Raw genomic sequence first — 20,918 nt, 5'->3', positions numbered from 1 at the left:
TTCCCCGTAATTTTTTGGTTTGTTTGTTTGTTTTACTTTTCTACTTTCTTTGTATGGTTTTATGCCAGAGTTAGGGTGGGGACATGTAAGGCCGGATGGGGTCAACCTGCCTGGATTATGGGGCGTCTCTCTCTCTCGGGGTGACTGTGGTTCCCATATTTTAGTCTCAAAAAACTATAAATGGGAACATTCACACATCACGGTTAATCACGGCTTTCTCATCTTTTTCGCTGTAACTCCCAATGGTTTGATTATAAAAAATTAATAAAAAAGTTTAATCAACTGCAGGTGGGGTTGTAATATTCCATCCATTCTTTATGAGTGGGAGGAACTTGTGTGTGTGTGTAATGTAAATAAGCAACACTCTGTCTGGAGACATTCACACAGAATGAATGTGTTGTGATTGAAAATGCAGCAACACATTTTTCATGGTGAAAAAAGAGTATCTTTGTAGCATTCAAGAAAACATAGCAGCACAGTGTATTATACAAAACCATAAAACATTTTAAAGGTTTTAAACCAAACACAAAAAACTGTACTTTGATACAAGGTACATGTGTCATCATTACAACATTGCACAGTATAATGTAATACTTTCAACCACTTCCCTATTATTTATCAGTAAGTAAGAATATTAGGTTATGACTGTACTGTATGCACATGACGCCAAGCAGATGCACAGCACCAACATCATCCATTACAACTATGACAACATCATCATCTTCCAAATGTCTTCATCATCTCTCTGTCAGTGTTTCATTGTCATCCTTCCTGCAGTCCAGCACGTCGTTAGCAGGACTGGTCGAGACCACGCGTTTGGTGTTGGAATCGTATTTGTAGTGGATATTTCCCTTGAAGAAGTGCACAAATCCTGAGGGGCATCAAGATCCAACATAATAACATATTAATCAAAATATGTAATGCTGTATACTACCATTTTTAAAACATCATTGCTCCACCGCATACACTGCAAAAACTCAAATATCTTACCAAGAATATTTGTCTTATTTCTAGTCAAAATGTAATTTCTAATCAAAACAAATCTCATTATACTTAAAATAAGACTCATCACATTAAAAGCAGCTTGTATTTAGACACTTTGTACTTCTTTCAAGCATATTTTCACTTGAAATAAGTAGAAACATCTCATAGTGAAGCAAACACAAAAACCTTGCTTTCACTGGCAGATTTTTCTACTTATTTCAATTGAAAATTTGTTTGAAACAAGTGAAAATGATCTAAAAACAAGAACATTTTTAGGTGATGAGTCTTATTTTAAGTGGAAAGAGATTAGTTTCGACTAGAAATGAGACATTTTGACAAGAAATAAGATAAATATTCTTGGAAAATTTTGAGTTTTTGCAGTGCAGAAACTCCTTTTTAGGCTATTACCTACTTTTTGTTCCATATTTCATTTATTAAAAGTGCCAAACCACCTTTTTTGCTACTTAAAAAAAAAACTGAATGCAGAAAAAGATGGTAGGCTATATTTAACTAGGCTACCTGTATAGAAGACAGCTGCATCAATGGGAGTTGGAATCCCAGGCCACAGCGTCTCTATGAGTGCTGGTGATCCCTCCATCTTTTGCTCCTGATCATTGTATCTACATATAAGGGAAAAAAAGGAAACAGTGTGAGATCTGTCTCTATCTTCCTGTGACATTACTCCCCCCAGACATGTAGCTCTTGTAAATCACAGTGCTGACTGACCACTAATTGCTCTGCGTACACATTTGCAGGATACTGGTGACCTGCATCTGTACTTCATTGTAGTTTGTTAGTATTACAGTCTGCTACTGACTAAATAACTATTAAAGAAGTTGTATATAAAAATACACAAAGCTTATCAAATTTCACTCATTATCTACTCACCCTCATGTCGACTAAGGGCTAGGAGAAGTTTCAAAGTTATCTGTGGCTTCTCTGAGTTACAGGGGGTCTCGGCGAAGCAGTGCATGTCCATATAACGGTTGCAAATGGATAACAACTGTCTTTGTAACAAAAAGACACACCAAAAAACATCCAAATACCTCCATGCTGCAGCTCGTATGTAATGCCCGTCTTGTATTGAAGCCCCGAAATGCGAAATTGTCCCGACAAAATTAAATAAGTCTATATTTCAAGCTCGTTTTGTAGCAGAAGCTCCTCTTCCCAGTTCGTCCAAATTTGACGAACCGGGAAGAGGAGCTTCGAGAAGCTTCTGCTACAAAACAAGCTTGAAATATAGACTTATTTAATTTTTTTCGGGACAATTTTGCATTTCGGGGCTTCAATAAAAGACGGACATTACATACGAGCAGCATGGAGGTATTTGGATGTTTTTTGGTGTGTCTTTTTGTTACGAAGACAGTTGGCCCTTTGTCGACATAAGGGAATTTAAATTTTGGGTGAACTATCCCTTTAAGGAGCAACCAGCTGTGGAAAACTATGTGGGATTTCACATACTTCCAACACTCGTGGCCAGTGAAGAACACAGTGTAGCGCTCAGCTCTGAAATGAAGAGCAGCATCTACAGATTTTATTCTGGAGGGGAAACCCAAATCTGAGATGTTTCTGGGATAACCTTCCTGGAGTGTTAGCTGCCTCAGCATCCAGTACCGATGGCCTGTAGGACACAAAACACTACTGTCACACATTTAGATATTTCACACTCAGTACCAAGTCAGCTATAGGCTACATGCTTATTCATTAGGAATTCCATTCTAGTGCAACTCACTATGGTTTTTAGGGATGTTTTATTATTTTACCTTTGAAAAACACAAGTAGATTTCCCTCCACATTCTGATAGGCAGCATCCAAGGTGGCAGGTACATTGTCTGGCCACAGACTGCTGATCAGAGTAAGTCCTGTCTCTTCAAACTGAGGATGCTTCCGCCACAAGAATCTGAAAAGGCAGAAAATGATCTCACACATAATTCTAATTACTGTTTGTTCTCATATCATTGCACTAAGGACATGAGAATCAAGTCTGTCCTCCTTCATACTGGGACAGTTTACATACCTGTCTTTGAAAAACAGGACTTCCTGTTGTAATTCTGTTACAGCGTCAAATGACAAATCTGGATCACATTTGTCAGGGGTTCTTGGAGGAGGCTTTTTGGAAAATAGCGAAGCAAATCTGGGACTGGTACCTGCAGGCAAGTCATGAAAGAAAAGTGTCTTTTCACAGAAACAACAAGACCCTGTCATTTTGTTAAAGGTAGAGTCTGGAGGTTTGTTGCAGTTTGTAAACAAAACATTCAAACTGGGGCCCTCCTCTCGGGCTCAACTGTGCACGCCTCCTGTCCCCGTACAGTAGCAGCCCTCCTACTCGTGCTGCATGGAGCAAAAACCTCCAGACTCTACCTTTAAAGTTGTTTCATTTTCTCAAAGCCAATCAAAGCTGCCTGACAAATACTTTTTACTAAGTATCACTTTAAGAACGTGTTTAATGAATGTGTTATATTTATGAATGATGGACAATTGTGTATATATTGTAGCTACCAACAGATTTCATTTTTCCAAATGAGCTGCCTTTATCAGCTAGGCTATTCATCTGCTATTAGCTACGTGTAAGTTGATGTGATGAGCATTAATTTCATCGTGAAGCTGACTTGCTGGCATGTATTTTTCTAATAGCCTACACAAATGCAAGTTGTAGCTAAAAGGACTAAAGAAAAACATAACAAACAAAAACAAATGTCCAATAGCCTATACCGCAATTCTGTAACTCATATGGGAATATAGATTTCCACATATCTCTGATGCTGTCACTTTATATAATGACTTCACGTTCTCTGGACATTTCATCACTATTGTGATGAAACATAGGCGGTTTTGAGCTGGTACAATACCCGCAACAAATGACTGTGTAATTACTTAAGTATATTACTGTATGTGTTACTAAACTGATGTTTCAATATTTTACATGCAAAATCTATCCAATATATGTCTGCACTCAAATGTGAATTAAACTTAAGTATAGCTACAGTCTGCCTTACAGTGTAGTCACAGCGTACGGTGCAGCTCTCACTTATGTTTGTCTGTTTTGCAACATTTCTGAACCCCAGTGGTGAAATAATTCTCCATCTTTTGATTGCAGCTCAACTCACCATACAGATGTTGTACGTCTTTGACATCGCGGAAGGAGAGCTGCAGCTCATAATTGGGAGCAAAGTTGTACACGGGGTACATGACGGCTCCCGGGTCAGATGAGTGGGGCAGGCCTATTGCATGGCCAAACTCATGGGCTGCCACAGCAAAGAGGTTGAAACCTTGAGCAGAAACACAGGCCATGGGAAGGGATTCATGGTAAAGACAGGTGTGCAACACAATTAACGTACATGTAAATATAGTGTAAGAATCTGTGCTGCTGATGTAGGAGTTTTATTTCTTCTTTTAAAAAAAGTTCTAGTACCAGTAGTATTAAAGCTCCAGTCTTCATCAGCATCAAAGTGCACATCTCCACCAATACCAGACCCAGGCAGAAAGGCATGAGCCAAGATTCCCCCTTTGCCATCAAACGGGGCTCCATCCTTATGGTCTGTAACAAACAGTGCAATTAACCTTTTCATTCAGTGTGTTTTTCATGCCATGTGTTTGTGTCAGGATTTGTGATTGAAGAGACCTCTCTAGACCTCACCACCGATGTGAAAGGAGATGACAATGTCCGCCTCTTTCCTGCTCCGCTTGCGGAATTTCATGGCTGCGACGCTGGACCAGAGTTTCCACGCTGCCCTGATGACTCTGTGAACCTTGGCGGCTGATTTGGGGAGGTTGGAGCCAGCTACCCTGAGAAAGGAATATAAAATGGTACTAGTTAAAGGCAGAAACAGAGGTAGGAATAAAAAAGAAACCTGCTGGCAACATTATGGAGGAATGTTCCACAACATGATGATAATAACACTGCTTCGACAAAATGGAGAGATACCAGAAGAACAAAAAGTACAAGAAATCAATTGTAATCAAGCCCTTTTGAAATTAGTAGGATTTTAGTGGTGGAGAGTACATGGTCAAACTGGGAAAACAATCCAGGCCTTGACTACTACTACTGTTACCTTATACTGCATTGTTGCTGCTGGGTATTTTCTAAATTTCTGTCCTGCCATGTCGCCTACCATGTGACAGAATGACAAATAAAGTCCTTGAATCCTTGTGTACTACAACTGGCTGAGGGACAGAGACTATTTTACTATGCGTTTTAGCCAACTGATGTGGCAGTGCTCTTAATGTAACTATGGTGGGTCTCTGAGATTTGAAAATGCCATGACAATGCATTGAGAGTAGCTCCATTTCTTCGTGACAGGTAAGTAACACCTGACAACTAACACAACTAACTAAAAAAAAACTTAAAAAAGGAAGCCAGGAAGTCAGTTTTTATTGCTCTACTTTATGTATTTTATTCCTGGTACCCAGAGGATAAACCCTATTGACTCAAGATCATGGACTATAATTTAATTTAATGGTTGTCTATGAAATTAGGTGCAGGTCTTCACTTGGTTTGACACTTGGTCCTATACCTGAAATAAATACATTTCCATCAGTTTCTTCCATTAGGTGTTAATTTTTAAATGTTAGCTGGTTCCACAAAACTAAAATATGTTAGCTACCAGACAAACATCAGAAATGGGACAAAAGCCAAATAAAAACTTGCTGATGCATTTATCTCAGGACACTGCAGCCTTACTCATTATTGCACTCTGATACAGTATGTGTTGTTGCTTTTTCGTGGGAAATCTCATCAGCAGCTGTGCTTATCTCTAACCTGTAGCTGAGGGTTTTTGTCTTCCAGCGAATTTTATCTTCAAATTGCTCCACATCTGACAAACCACATCGCGGTTTCTTCATCACTGCCAGAGTCTCTTTGGTCAGTTCTCCACTTGGCGGTAAACCAAAGAAGCGCTGCATGCCTTGCAGTTTGTCACACAGGTCAGTCCTCCAGTCGGCATCCTCGGCTGCGTCTGCACTTCTCTTCTGCCTCTCCGACTTGGAGTGGTAGCTGTAGAAGTGTTGTAGATATTCCTGAAGATGATAATTGAGTTAACTTTCAAAATTGTTTGCTTGCACTGGGAGAAAAAAAATTCCAGTAGCTGACACGACCAGATTGAGACAATTTGTAGAGGATAGATTCTCTTAGTGTCACATTAGTTGAGGAATAACATGCAATTGTTCATGAAATGACAACAATCTTTAAACATTCCAAACATTTTCTTAAACCTTTAATAACAGTACGCTGTTTGAAAATAACCATGTAGGTGCCCATAACACACACACAAGGTCTCCAGAGTCTGTAGCCTGCAGCTCTGCAAACATTTGCACAATCATTTCATGGCCAGATGTTTCTTTGCTGTGTTAACATCTACAGTATGTCGGCTGAGTTGTGACAGTGTGAGAATGATTTTGTAAATAAAAAAAATGATATTTTTTATTTTTTCATTATTAATCATCAATCTAAGGACCCCAGTACAGTAACTGCCTACTGACAAATCTTTCAGTGTAAGGCTAAATCCAGTATGTGTACAGAGAATGTGATAAATTCGATTTGACTACTTCTGGGCCAACAAATAATAACTTAATTATTACAAAGGCAGCACTTATAGGCTCATATTGAAGCCTATATGATATATTTAAGATTTATTTTATATATTTCTGAAATACAAACCCCTTTAAAAATAAATATGAAATTTAAAATAAGCTTTATCTGAGTAAATGAGATGGATTTCTGATCAAGGAAAAAAGGACAAGCATTAACTTTCAACTCCTAACATACACTCACTCATTCATAACATATTGGATTTGAATACTGGCTTATACTCACACAATTTACGGAAAATATTATTAAAATTTGAATGAACAGAGAAAATATGAAAAATTCAAATGTGTGATCTCAGTTAATAGAGATAGCATCATCATACTGTATTATTTTATTTCTTTTTAGAAAATATACATCTGGTAATTTCGTTATCAGTGTCATTACATCCACTGACAATCATGAAATTTATTTTACTTGATAAAAGTTAAATTTCAGTCTGACTCTGCGTGGCTGCAGCCGATCATTACTCTGTCAGCTGTTATCTATGTGTCTGTTACCACAGGACAGTGCTGCTGCTTTGAAGACAGTCACTGCCTTGTTGAGAAGTGAGTCAGACGGAGCGTGGAGCCAAGTGAGACCTCATATCATTATTACTGCATCTCATTTTACTCCAGTTTAGATTTACCAGGGGCAGAAATATCCAACAGGTACGGTAGCTAATCTGAACCTGTGCGCTGAAAAACAGTGAGTGTGTTCACAGAAAAACAGGCCTCATTAAATCCAAAACATTCAACTTGAACAGAACTGCTTGTAAAGCAGTGGTGGAAAAGGTATTAGGAGTAACAGGATACTACAATACAATACAATAAATCTTTATTATCTGCCATGGTGGAAATACTATGACTATCATAAGAAAAAAAAACTATTTTTAAAAGAGAATCAATTACACCTCAAGACAAAAATGTGTGCCTGTTTAAAAAAGCCTAAAATATGTTTTGGCTGTCAATTTGTCCTGAGTGTTATGTCTTGTCAAATTTGTTAATTTTGTTTAGCTTATGATACAGTATGTCTTGATTAGTGTCATGTGTTGGTCCTTTATGTTTTAATTTAGTCAAGTCACTCCTGTCCGTTACACTGAGTAAATAAAGTAAAAAAGAAAAGAAAAGAAAAGAATAATACAAACAGGTTGTGTTTTGAACCTTTTGAAATCATTATGCTCTGAATAAAAAGGATAAATACCTCTGCAAACTCCTGGTCAGCTTCAGAAGAACCAGCAGTTGGTTGTGTGTGCTGCTGCTCTGGGTTTTGGAGTGGAAAGCTCATCACGAGATTCTGGCCAGGCACCAGAAGAGTCAAACGAATGAGCCAGAGCATCTTCATCATGTTCCTCACGCTGGCATTCCCAGACTGTCTCAGATATATGTACATCTGCAGAACCACAGGGCTGTGTGCAAAGCGGTGGTGAGGACCACCTGTTAATTATATGTGGCGGCTCCTGTCCCAACAAGAACAGCGTGACGGGGGGCCTCGCCGCCTCGGTGTACAAGGGTCTCTGTTTTGTGTCCCTTCCAAGTGACGTCAGACTCGCAGGAAAATCTGACTTTTTAACCTTCAAATTCTACGTTAAACTATCACCAAAGTTAGTGTTCATAGGAACTGCAGGGGGACATCAACATATTCCCACGTTATAACAGCTAAAATAAACAAAACACACAGCAGCAGCAATAAAAACAGCAGATGGAGCACTCATGTGGGTTGCAGTGATAGCATCCAGGAAGCTGCTCTTGTGTCAAGATTGTGATAAAACTAGAACAAAACAAGGTCCAAGGCAGCTCTTCACATAAAAAGCCTTTATTTTACAGCTAGTTCATGATGAACATTAAAAACCTCACCTTTTTTTGGGCTCATAATAGGCTTTCATCAGGGCATATTCCCCCCATCCATTGTTTTGCTGATGGTGTTGAAGAGCACACTGCAAAAACTCAAAATCTTTCCAAGAATATTTGTCTTATTTCTTGTCAAAATGTCTAATTTCTAGTCGAAACTAAACTCTTTTCACTTAAAATAAGACTCATCACCTAAAAATGAACTTGTTTTTAGATCATTTTCACTTGTTTCGAACTAATTTTCACTTGAAATAAGTAGAAAAATCTGCCAGTGAAAGCAAGTTTTTTGTGCTTGTAATAAGGAAGAAAAACTTGCTCCACTGTCAGATTTTTCTACTTATTTCAAATGAAAATATGCTTGAAAGAAGTAAATCGTGTCTAAAAACAAGCTACTTTTTAATGTGATGAGTCTTATTTTAAGTATAATGAGATTTGTTTTGACTAGAAATGACATTTTGACTAGAAATAAGACAAATATTCTTGGTAAGATTTTGAGTTTTTGCAGTGCACTCTACATGTTGGTCCAAAATTTCTCATTGGTGTTTAAATCCGGAGAGACTCCTTGTGCCCTAAGGATGTTACTTGGCAATATCATCCTGTTCTCACGTCCACTCATTATTCAGGTTCTTCCTTTAATCTGTCACTCATCATCAGTAGCACAAGATAACAATCCACAACAAACAAGAAACAGAAGCTTCACATGATGTCAGACCAGCACAGTCTCCAGACTTTAACCATAAGGAGTGTTGGATTTCCAGAATGAATGCCATAACTGTGTTTGGCTGTTGAATAAAATGAATAAATTAATAATATCACCATGAGTTATAGTATCTTTTGATTTATAGTGGTACAGCAGCAGCTTAATCGATGATGGAGCAGATTTGCATATTAGAACTGTTATGACATCCTGTGTCTCAGCCTATAGAGACACTGGATTATAGTCTACACATGTAATTTAATTATAGTCTTTGCTTTTACTGGAGGGAGAACAAATGCCTATCGTGCTGCATTCTTTGTTTGCATGAAGAAATCCTGCCAAATGATTCTCAAGTATAATAATGATAAAGTTACTGTTGTATAAATATGATAAAGTAATAAGGACTTGTGTGGTTTGGACTGTAGAAGTATTTGTCAAGTGTGATTGATGAGTTTGAAACAGAGCTTTATGCTTCAGACAGTATACAGACAGGCAGTTACACACATGTGATACAACACTATACAGAACATACGAATAGATACATTACGTTGCTAAAAAAAGAAGAAGCAAGTCCCATCTTCTTTCCAACGTTTCCAAAACAAATCTACACGCGCCGGCCAGACAAACGTCTTCATGACGGTGGGAAATGCAAATGTCTTCATTCCGGCAAAACACCACCGCTTTCATCCACAGGGGCCGCCAAAATCAACACTAAATGAAAAGTCTGTACAGGGGCTTTAAATGTATTTTTGTCTCATCGTAACTGATAATTGACACAAAGATGTAACTCAGAGAAGGCACGGAGGACTCTGAAACTTCTCCCAGCCCTTAGTCGACATGAGGGTGAGTAGATAATGAGAATGAAATTTGAATTTTGGGTGAACTATCCCTTTAAGATTTAAAATTTTAGAAGATATAAAAATACTGACACTCCAAAAGCTTTTCTCTGGATCACAATAACAGATATTTCAGAGCAGTACAGTTGTAATAAATTACTTACTTCTGTATAAATCCCTACATCATCACCATCATCATCATCATTACATTCTTTATTATAATCGTTGGTGGGGATCTCTGGTGACTTTTTCAATGTTCTTTCTTTTCATAGGGAATATGGCAACATTTTTCACAATATTAATTATTAATACCTTTCAAATGAAATAATTCTGCTATGAATCATCACACTAACTAGTGAGGGTTATCTTAATCTGATCCTACAGGCAACACTTCATCAGCAAAGGGCCTCGATCTCCTGAACATGTAGCGTTCATGTCACAACATGATGGCTGTCACTCAGATTCATCCTGGGGTCGTGGTGTACTTCACCCCCTTGTGGCTGAAGACAGGATGGCAAACATGAAAACCTTTGGGGGAAAACCCTGACTAAAAAAAGATGACGTGTTTTCTTTGTAGAGAAAAAGAAGCCTTCCAGAGAACCAAACTCCTGCTAAATTTATGCCACTAAGCCTGTTACACTTTAAATGCTTTAGCAACTGTTACCATGCTAACATCACAAATGAAGATGGTGATCACGATAAACATTATACCTTCTACATATCAACATTTAAATAACTGGATGTAAATATTCAAAGGAAGAAATTCATTTATTATAATATTATTTTTTACATTTCCTAAAACAGATATAGGTATCTACCACAGGTAATAAATAAGAAGCACTTTTCAAGTAACTCAAAGACACTGTACAAGGAACAATAGGAAAAAGCAGCACAGGAGATATCTAAGAAACAACATTAAACATTGAACATTAAAAACATTAAAACAATTAAGCATTAAAATGGGCAATATTAAATTATTTAATACCATTAAATTAAAAGTAAGCTAGGAAGTTGATCATCACCACAGGATTGTGCAGTGAAATCCCAAGTCCCTTAAGAACCTGCATCTGAGCAGACGGGAGCTATAACGGCATATTCACTGTGGTTACTTTAAAAACGAAACAATTAAAGCAGGACTCTGCAGTGCAGTTGGAATCGTTATGCACTTTGCATAACGATTCCAACTCAAAATGCACAGTAACATAAAAAAAACAAAAAAACTATAGGCCAAGTGTCTCAGCATGTGACGGCAGAGCTAATAGACTTTTCAGTAAGTGCTCTTATTTCTCACTCAGCCTCTTCAGCAATGTCGGGCATACCCAGCATGAGTCATTTCTGCAGTGACGAGCCACCGGGCAGATAAAAACCTACTTTACAACTGGTATACACACCTGAAGCAGGACTATACACCATTGATGACTGCAGGCTATCTACAGTAAGTAGTAGACACAACTAATCTTGAGTCAAAGGAAGTGGCTGCTGTGGGGAAAACCCCCTTAATGACACTCATTAAGACGCTGTTACACTGGTCTGGAAAATGACTCGCAGTCATTTCGCTGTCCCTTCAGGGAGTGTTTACAACCTGCAGTATTATATGAATAAAGAACTCGTTTTTTGCAGTGTGTGGGCGATGATTTAAAGTTCTCTAGTCATGATATGTGATACTTTTATTGCACTTACACACACCAGGGTTCATGTTTCTAATTTTCCACTCAGTCCTTCTGTCAACATACTGTATGGAAGAATTAATAAATCAAAAAACCACACACACTGACCAATGTGTATAGTATGTATCCTCTTATGTGAGTGTTTTAAACTGGAAATGCAAATAGAGCTTCATGTGGCGGCCAGCTGAGGAGGGAAGAAGGGGATTTCTAGGGATTGGGCAACACGTTAAAGTGTTTTTTTCCTCCTATTCTCAACACATTTTCTAAGGTGTTGCAGGAACGAGATGCAGGTGTTGTTCTTGAAAAGAAACAGACAGGTTTAAACCAGAGCACTTTTCATACTTGGCTAAATTCACTGATCAACAGTAGGCTACGTGTGTGTGTTTGTGTTTGTGTTTGTGTTTGTGTTTGTGTTTGTGTAATTCCTGCAAAGCCTGATTGATGTGTGTACAGCAAAGTGACATTATCAGGGCTATTGAATGACAGCTGTTTTAATTGCATACCAAATACCAAAAATCCTGTTGAAGATGACTTGACAGTGAAAGGATGTGTTTGTGTACATAAGGACATAACAGTGGCAGTGCTTATGTTGTGTAACATACAGCATCCGCTTCCTTTACGTAACAGTGTTTATGTATGACAACCAGAGGGCTATGTAGTGTTTCTTGCACTTCACTGAGAGATATAAAAAGACTGTGACTGTGGAGACTAGTGCAACCAAATAATACACTGGAGTTTCATTACCTAAGATTAGACAAAGTAGTGTTCCAATATTCAATTTGATCAGCTCATTTATTGTACTGCTACTGCTCTTTTATGGAGTAATAGGTTTTGATTGAGTGGGTGTAGAGGAGATGATTTGATGCTACAACTGGGATTGATCCATTTTGTTGTCAGCTGTACCCAGCAGTTTTCAAGTAGAAGTTGAATAACTTGAAATTAACTCTATACTCTTTACTACTACTGCCTTTGTGTGTATTATAATAGAGGACACACATTCACATTAAGGTATTTTCCCAAAGTTAACACAACAATCGTCAGCTAAGCTCACAATTCAGTCAGAAAACATCAGACGGTGTGTGTGTGTGTGTGTGTGTGTGTGTGTGTGTGTGTGTGTGTGTGTGTGTAGAAGGGCATTTAGGCAGGAAGAGGTGGGACAAATGACAAGAGGAGAAGCTGTTCTCAAATATTATTTTTGCAGTTTTTTTTTTAAAAATAGCCTAAATTATTAAAATGAACATTTTTTGCAGATCGGTTTGTCTTAAAGTTTTTTGATCACTAGAGAGCAATGACTTGGAATGAAGTTGGTTTGATGTAAAAAAAAAAAAAAATTAAAATTAAAATAAAATAGCTTTGATGTAGCTAAGCTACTTTTGTCATTTTATTGTGGCGTAGCTTGCTACATTTCTCTGGTGTGAAGCTTCATTTCATGTAGAGTAACTTGTAGCTTAGCTCACTACATTTTCCAAGTAGCTTGCCCAACACTGCCAGTAGCTTACAAGGTTTCTAGTTCCATCAACATATCTACTGAACATGCATTAGTGGCAGACGCTGCCAGGCTATAGGCCAGTAACAGATGTGGCATGATCAAAGTATTATGTGGAATGCTACAGGTTTAAAACACAGATGTTTTGACATTTAAAGCGAACAAGGTGATGATTTATAAGTTAATTTTCCAGGAAGTACTGTAACAAGACTTGAACATGTTTTTGACATGTTGTTGCACATGATTAAATAGCTGTATCTGAACAGTTGGGAATTTTGGCAAGAACACGTCATTCATTTTCCTATGATTCTGAATGAATGAGAAAACAGCTTCGAGACACTTCTTGACTCTGTCATTAAACCAAACAGTTTCGCTGGATGACCCAAATATTATATAGTTTCTTTTCCAGTATATTTGTCATTGGATCATTATCTCTTTACATGCTCATACACTCACTCAGTCAAATACAATTATTTTATATTTATACATACCCATGTTTTTATTTCTGACTTCTTTGAGTGTGTGCTATAAAATGGCACTTTTATTGCTTTCTTTTCTTTCACTTACTATTATTGTTTCATTTCTGTTTTTTGTAATTGTCTTTTATTATGGTGCAAATAAATAAATACAAAATACAATACATTATATTTGACAAAAAATTCACAGTATCGCTTGCAAAGAAACAACAGTTTGCAATAGCTTAGCGTCAATGATCTACTACACACTGACTCACAAGCCACTGACTAAATAAACTGGTCTGGTTTTCAGGAAAGAGGAAAAAGAAAGAAAAAAACATTAATTAAAAACATATCAAATGTTTTGTTTACCAAAATAGTGATTCATATTTTCCTGACAGATCAGAAAGTTGTACGATTTAATTTATCTTTATTCTCGGAATAGAAATAGATCATTGCTTTTGTGTGCTTTATGTAAATAAATCTGTAAAGAAACAGTCACAATTTCCCGAACATTAAACGGCTAGTGTGAAACATATTCAACAGTTAGAGATTGAAAGATTTTGAAGTGTTTTGAAAGCAAGATGAAGATGAGAAGTAGTGCTTTAAAGTGAACTGTACTCTGATAGTGATAATCATGTATGTATTTATGGCACTAGTATGTTATATATGTTGTATCAGATTTGATATGAGATGTTCAAATGAATCCTTCTATTTATTATATGCTAAAAACAAAAGCCCAGCCTCATGTCTACTCAAACAACCCTTCTTTGAGCAGAAAGTGTAGTAGTAGTATTAATGATTATTAGAGGATTAACACAACTCTTCATCTGAGTGCTGCAAGCAGAGTGTGTTGCACTGTTTGGTGAGTGGGTTGCACAATCATGTTGTGTTGAAGTGTTACGTTGACTCAGGAAAACAATCCTTGTGCACACGAATCAGAGAGGAGAGATGGAACCGTGCCAGTGTCTGTAGTGTAGTGAGCCACGTTTGTGACACTGCCAGTAAACGACAGCCACACCCTCCAGTAGTATGAGTCAATTCAAACCCCCGACAACGTAACGTAACATCAGCAATAATGAAAAACTGTGGATAAACAATTTGTGAGTCACATACTACAATCCCTGTGGCTGCTGAGACTGCAGGTTACTGTGTGTACAACTTAAATTACATTCATTTCTTGCATGTAGCTGCCTGAGCAAGACACGTTTTCTTTTATTTGACAATACAATAAAAACTGGCACTTGACCAAAGGTTCAACAAAACGTTGTTCCTCTGGGCGAAACGTGTGATTATTATCACTTCAAGCTACAGTTGACATCATTGGAACAGCCTGTACCCTGTAAATACATGGAATGAAAGGAAGGCCAAAGAAGCAATAACATCCATTATATGTTATGTACAGTTGTAAGTAACAGTGGGATTTAACAATTGTTACAAGGATATCAGAGTGAGTGTGTGAGTGTGTGAGTGAGTGAGTGAGTGTGTGGGTGGGAATATGTCATGTCTTTGGCAATAATACAGCACAGATGGGTTAGGGAGGCCATACACATACACATGTCTGTGTATATAGAAATAGTGTTGTACATCTTCCAGTATGTTAGTTGCTCCAGGCTGTTTGTTATGATTACATTACCACAGATTCACAAAAGCAAAATAATTATTGAAATAAAATAAAAGCCCTTCATTCAACACCACAAATCCACTAGGCTTTAACATTTTAAAATAGGTCAGGGCATGTTGAATGCATTGTCAGAAATACAGAAAGCTGGAAATTTCTGCCACCTAGTGGTTGTATCTGAAACATCAAAGATATTAAAGATTGTTCATGTGCCATTTGACTCCTGAAAAAAAAAAGGGTAAATCAGACAGATAAATTATAAAGTAATGAATGAAACATGGTACTGTCTCGGGGGAAAGTACCTGGAGGCAAAGGAATAATAAAACTACAAGTGTAGTGTTAGTTTTTTTTTGTTTGTTTGTTTGTTTTTGTTCACCATCCTCAGATATCAAAGAAACAGTGTTTATTATCCCGGCCGGTGTCTACATAATTTATTTATGTCTTTTTAACACTTAAGATACAGAAAATCTTCAGGATTATAAACTATGTATTCTTGTTCTTCTTTTGGAAGTGTACTGACTTTTATAAACTATTTGATCAACTTTCCTTGGATTGCTGTTACAGCATGCTAAAGTGTCCGCAGAGGCTGAGATTGAAAAAGTGGTGCAACTTCACTGCAAAAACTCAAAATCTTTCCAAGAATATTTGTCGTATTTCTTGTCAAAATGTCTCATTTCTAGTCAAAACTAAACTCTTTCCACTCAAAATAAGACTCATCACCTAAAAATTAACTTGTTTTTAGATTCAAACTAATTTTCACTTGACATAAGTAGAAAAATTATATAAAAGAAAAACCTGATCCACTATCAGATTTTTTCTACTTAACTTGATGCTAAATATGCTTGAAAGAAGTAAAAAGTGTATAAAAAACAAGCTACTTTTCACGTGAAGAGTCTTATTTTAAGTATAATGAGATTTGTTTTGACTAGAAATTACATTTTGATTAGAAATAAGACAAATATTCTTGGTAATATTTTGAGTTTTTTCAGTGTTCATACATTTGGACAAAGTTAATTTATTCATCTGTAACTCTAATTCAGTGAAGTCATGTTTTGCAACAACTATGTACAGTATTACAGTCTCTCACACATTAACTGGCTTTTAAATCCCAGGAAACATTATACTTTGCACAACATGTTCTTCAAGTATTTCATGTTCCAGTGTGGGTATTTGATGTCATGTATCATTACAAACAGACGGGTGGGATGGACAACACAGAAAAACATGAGCCCCGAAGTCTAAGACCAACAACAGTGATCCCACCTGGGATCTCTATTTTGGTCTGGTTACATGACCGAGGTTACGAGAGAGGCTGTGAAGAAGCAGCTTTCTCAGCTTTGAGCTGAAGCAACATGGCACCACATAGTGAGAAACTGCCTGAACAAATCAAACACACCACCACGGCTCACCGCTGTTGTCCATGGCCAGCGTGCACCAAACTAAAGTCAAGGTGGACGACGGGCTCGGTGCAGCACGCCAAGCCAGCCGCACAACATTTTTCATTTGTAGGCTACTTCTCAGGTTAATCAACATCCTACTAGACAAATCAATAACCTATATCGACCTTTGTATCATACAGTACATCTTGTGGACAGTTTTCAATAAGATACCGTGGAGCCCAGTTATGGAACAAAAATATACATTTATTTACTAATTCTCTGCCTTTACCCAGATTCAAATCAAGACTAAAAAATGCTCTGATCACAAAACATTGTTGCATATGATACTGACTTTTTGTAATACCTTGTAATCTGTTTTGTTTTTTGGTTCATTTGTTCCTATTATTATTATTGGTGTACATGTACATGTGTATGTATATTTTTTTTCTTCTTTTATATTTATTTAAAATTATTTTTTTTCTCTTTTAGTTCATTCTATTTTGTTTATAATGCTATCCAAGATATACTATGTAATGTTTCTTTTGTTTTTTTTGCTTTGTTATTTGTGTAATTGCTTTTATAGGTGAGGTTTAAATATAAGCCCATAGTGGGTTTCTACCTCACCCGCATATGTCTTTTTTTTTTTTTTTTTTCAATTTTATTGTTGCTTTTATAATCGTGCAAAGAAACATAAACATAAACCGGCAAAAGCCAAATCCTGGAGCTGCTGGGTAAAGTGTGAATAATGAAGTTTCATGCATGTGTTAGTTGTGTAGTTGTGTGTCAAAGCTGCTGAAATGTATTTTTGTTATCTATTTCTTCCCATGTCCTTTTCACACACAGCCACTCTGGTACAGATCTTTATGGCTATAAGTTGCTCATGTTGCCGGGCCCTACTGTAGGTGTGTCCCATGTTGTTTATTAGTGTCTTCAGTTTGGTCTGTAGCCGTGACGACAGCACGGCCGCAGCAGGCAACCAAGCAGAGCGGCTGTCACAGTCCAGCAACAGAAAAAGAGGTCTTACATGTGTCTTTGTGGCAACTGAACTGTGTTTTCACCAGGCCATCATTGTTCATTTTAAACCTTTATCAGTGAACAGCATTCAGAGTGTTTTCCTTCAGCCACACTGTATTTATGCTGTTTCATGTCCTTTATTTGTATCAAACCTGCTTCAAACGTGTTGCAAGTCAAATTAAAGATTCAGCTCTCTTCTCCCCAATCCGCAAATTTTGACTTGCATGTCAAAGTCTGACTTGTTGTCATGTTTTTCTGTTTATATATATTCATGTGCTGTTCTGGTATGCCGCACAGAAGGCGCAGAGGGAGGCTCACCATCTGTAAATGCACGCGTATGTTTGTGTTGAGCACAAGTCCAAACAAAGATTCAGCACTACGGTGCTTCAAGACAAACAGTTTTGTGTTTTGCAGAAAAAAAACATTCTGAAATCTGAAGCGTACAGTGCCTGTGTGAGTGATATGTTAAAGGTACGATGAGTAACGTCACCACCACAGTGTCACGTCTTAAAATAACCACACTTAGTATTTCCAGCATTTCCCAAGTCTGTCAGTGACATCACATGCATATGGATAAATACTGTGGTTTTCTGAGACACCAGCTCAGCATAATGTCAGCAGCAACTCAGCTTCCAGTCTTTTCTGTTACATCCTGTGTCTAAAAAAAGATATTAATTCAGTGTTTTCACATGTTTATTTTGATGATGTCCATTTTGGAAAGGCAGTGGCATCTCTGTTGTTGATTCAGCTCATGCTAAAAACCTCCAACACTGATGGAATACAAACCAGAAGAAGCTGATTGGACTGACAGCAACAAGTCCTGCCTCCATGTATTGGTGCTCTACAACAGGGGTTCTCAACTAGTCTCACTCTGGGACCCACATTTTCCCATGGTCATTAAGTCACTTAATGACCACTTTTATAGAATTCAAACCAAGATTTTAAAAACTCATTTTGCTTTTTATTGAGCAAAGTGCATTTCAGAGCACAACTGAGGAGGACCATGACAACTGCATGTACGGAAGTGAATAAAATAATATCAAACTGCACAAAATGGAGACCAACAAAACGATATATTTGACTTCTAATGCATCTCTGCATTCAGAGCATGTTCACAAAAGTGAATAAATATCAAATTGCGCAAAATAAAGACCCACAAAACAAAACAAGATTCACTGCATTCAGGCCACATTAATAAGAAACTGATATCTTTGCATTCAGAGCAAATGGAGCAAATAATAAGAAACTGAGGAGGACCATTACAACTGCATGTGTTCACGTGTCTCGTGTGCCTTTCAATATAAGTTATTTTTCAAAATAAAAGACATGTCCAACATCAGATGTGCATTAAATATTATTTACTTTTTTGACCAGCTGTCCGCGAGCCATCCAGAACGGGTCCGCGACCCACTTTTGGGTCCCGACCCACCAGTTGAGAACCACTGCTCTACAAGACAAATGAACTGACAAATGTGGCTGTGTTGTACAGGGGCACTTTAAATTATAACATGTTGCTTTAAAAAGAAGAAGAAGTGAAGTTGTCTGACTGAATGTCAGTTCTGGTCAATTAATTTCCTCTTTTTGTACAATATTGTGTTTCTATGGTAGTGGTGTTAACAATGGAGCTTTCCAAGTAAAGATGAATGAGGAGTGACAAGCATGAAGTTAAACAACTGTAGCTTTGACCACAGAGAGAAACACTGTCTGAAAAGGAGTTGGACTGAGGTAAATTGCAGTTTTATTTAAACAAAACACAATATTGGCACAAACTCTTTCTTTCTCTGTACAGCAAAGAAGATTTCACAACTGAAATCCTCAAATGTAAGGTAGGATTGTCAAACAATGACGGCGATAACACAGTCGGAGTGAGCCAAACACATCTGCTCATGCTTAGTTGTGACAGTACATCAACCCATGCTTTTCAGTGACATTCATTTGTAGAACATGATTCAGTTCAGTGTACCACTTTGTGCTTTCTTCACTTGTTGTCCGACGGCCCCGTGGATCCAAGGTTAACGGCGGCTTATTATTAAACCGTCCCGGGTAGTCGTCATCGTTTCCGTGGGCTTCCTTCATTTCCTCGTTAGAAGGACTCAGACTGATAATGCAGTAGTACACGACACGTTTGCTCATTCTTTGTTAGTCATTTCTCTTGAGTGCAGCGAGTTTAATTATCAGGCTTCAAACTGATGATAGCGTATTTGTCTCCAGCTCAAGCATTCTGGCTCATTAATGGGGCATCAGAGTCCTCAGACCAACAAAAAAAAAGTGTCAAACAGCAGGAATCTCACTCCTGTCATTATGTATTGAAATCTCAGGACACAGAAAATCTGGGTTTTTATAGCATGTAAACAGCACCATGCCAAACAAACATGGAAATGAGAGAGTGCTTCCCAGAGATACAGGACACACACACATACACACACATACACACACATACACACACATACACACAAGCTGCAAGTGTCTCTCACTGATGGAAATGGGAACAGTACGGATCACAATAACCTTTGCGCTACACTTGTAAAGGATCATAAAGTCCTTTCAGGAGAATAAAACGTTCCAAAAGCAGCAGCTGAGTGAACTTTTGCGTGTTCAGTGTATAGAGGACATGTCCACTTTCCCATGCACGGGATCAGGGCAGGAGGAATAATAATCTACACGTTGGCAAAAAAATAAAATAAAATAAAATCTCAGCTTTTGAAAAATAAGAAACAAAGTACAGCACATCATATAGACACTCATAGAATCAAAAGTTGCCAATTTGTTGCAGTAACTAATGTACAGGAAAGAATTGACATCTAACAAAGCTTGTGCTGATGTGGTAGCTCACATCTTTTTTCTTTTCTTTTTTTTTTGTTTCCCCACTCCACAGTGCTAAGAAGAAAAGCCAGTGGTTTGGGTGGAGGGGGCAAGTCACAACAACAAATGGTTTCAGCAAACATCCATGACTGACTGACCGCACTGCAAAAACTCAAAGTCTTTCCAAGAATATTTGTCTTATTTCTTGTCAAAATGTCTCATTTCTAGTCAAAACTAATCTCTTTCCACTTTAAATAAGACTCATCACCTAAAAATTAACTTGTTTTTAGATCATTTTCACTTGTTTCAAACAAATTTTCACTTGAAATAAGTAGAAAAATCTGCCAGTGAAAGCAAGTTTTTTGTGCTTGTAATAAGGAAGAAAAACTTGCTCCACTATCAGATTATTTCAAGTGATATTTTCACTTGAAATAATCTGATAGTGGAGCTTGAAAGAAGTAAAACGTGTCTAAAAACAAGCTGCTTTTTAATGTGACGAGTCTTATTTTTTGTAGAATGAGATTTGTTTTGACTAGAAATTACATTTTGACTAAAAATAAGACA

The 20,918-nt window shown here is 37.5% G+C and overlaps 2 protein-coding genes across 2 annotated transcripts in view; both read right to left on the bottom strand.

Moving 5' to 3' along the window:
- tmprss2 (transmembrane serine protease 2) overlaps positions 1-20,918 on the bottom strand; it is a 253,688-nt gene that overhangs the window by 64,621 nt on the left and 168,149 nt on the right. The gene's annotated exons all lie outside the window — the stretch shown is intronic.
- LOC310997315 (matrix metalloproteinase-18) lies at positions 738-7,894 on the bottom strand (the record flags this gene model as incomplete). Its single annotated transcript, XM_083986991.1, has 10 exons — positions 738-871; positions 1,504-1,604; positions 2,446-2,605; positions 2,748-2,884; positions 3,002-3,131; positions 4,092-4,253; positions 4,397-4,522; positions 4,622-4,770; positions 5,744-6,000; positions 7,751-7,894. The coding sequence occupies 10 exons, from the start codon at positions 7,892-7,894 to the stop codon at positions 738-740; spliced, it is 1,500 nt and encodes a 499-aa protein (XP_083843117.1).

Source organism: Trachurus trachurus (assembly GCF_905171665.1).
Source record: "Trachurus trachurus genome assembly, chromosome: 14".
Lineage (NCBI taxonomy): Eukaryota > Metazoa > Chordata > Actinopteri > Carangiformes > Carangidae > Trachurus > Trachurus trachurus.
Note: the sequence above shows the minus strand (reverse complement) of the source record. Positions and strands in the feature narration are given on the sequence as shown.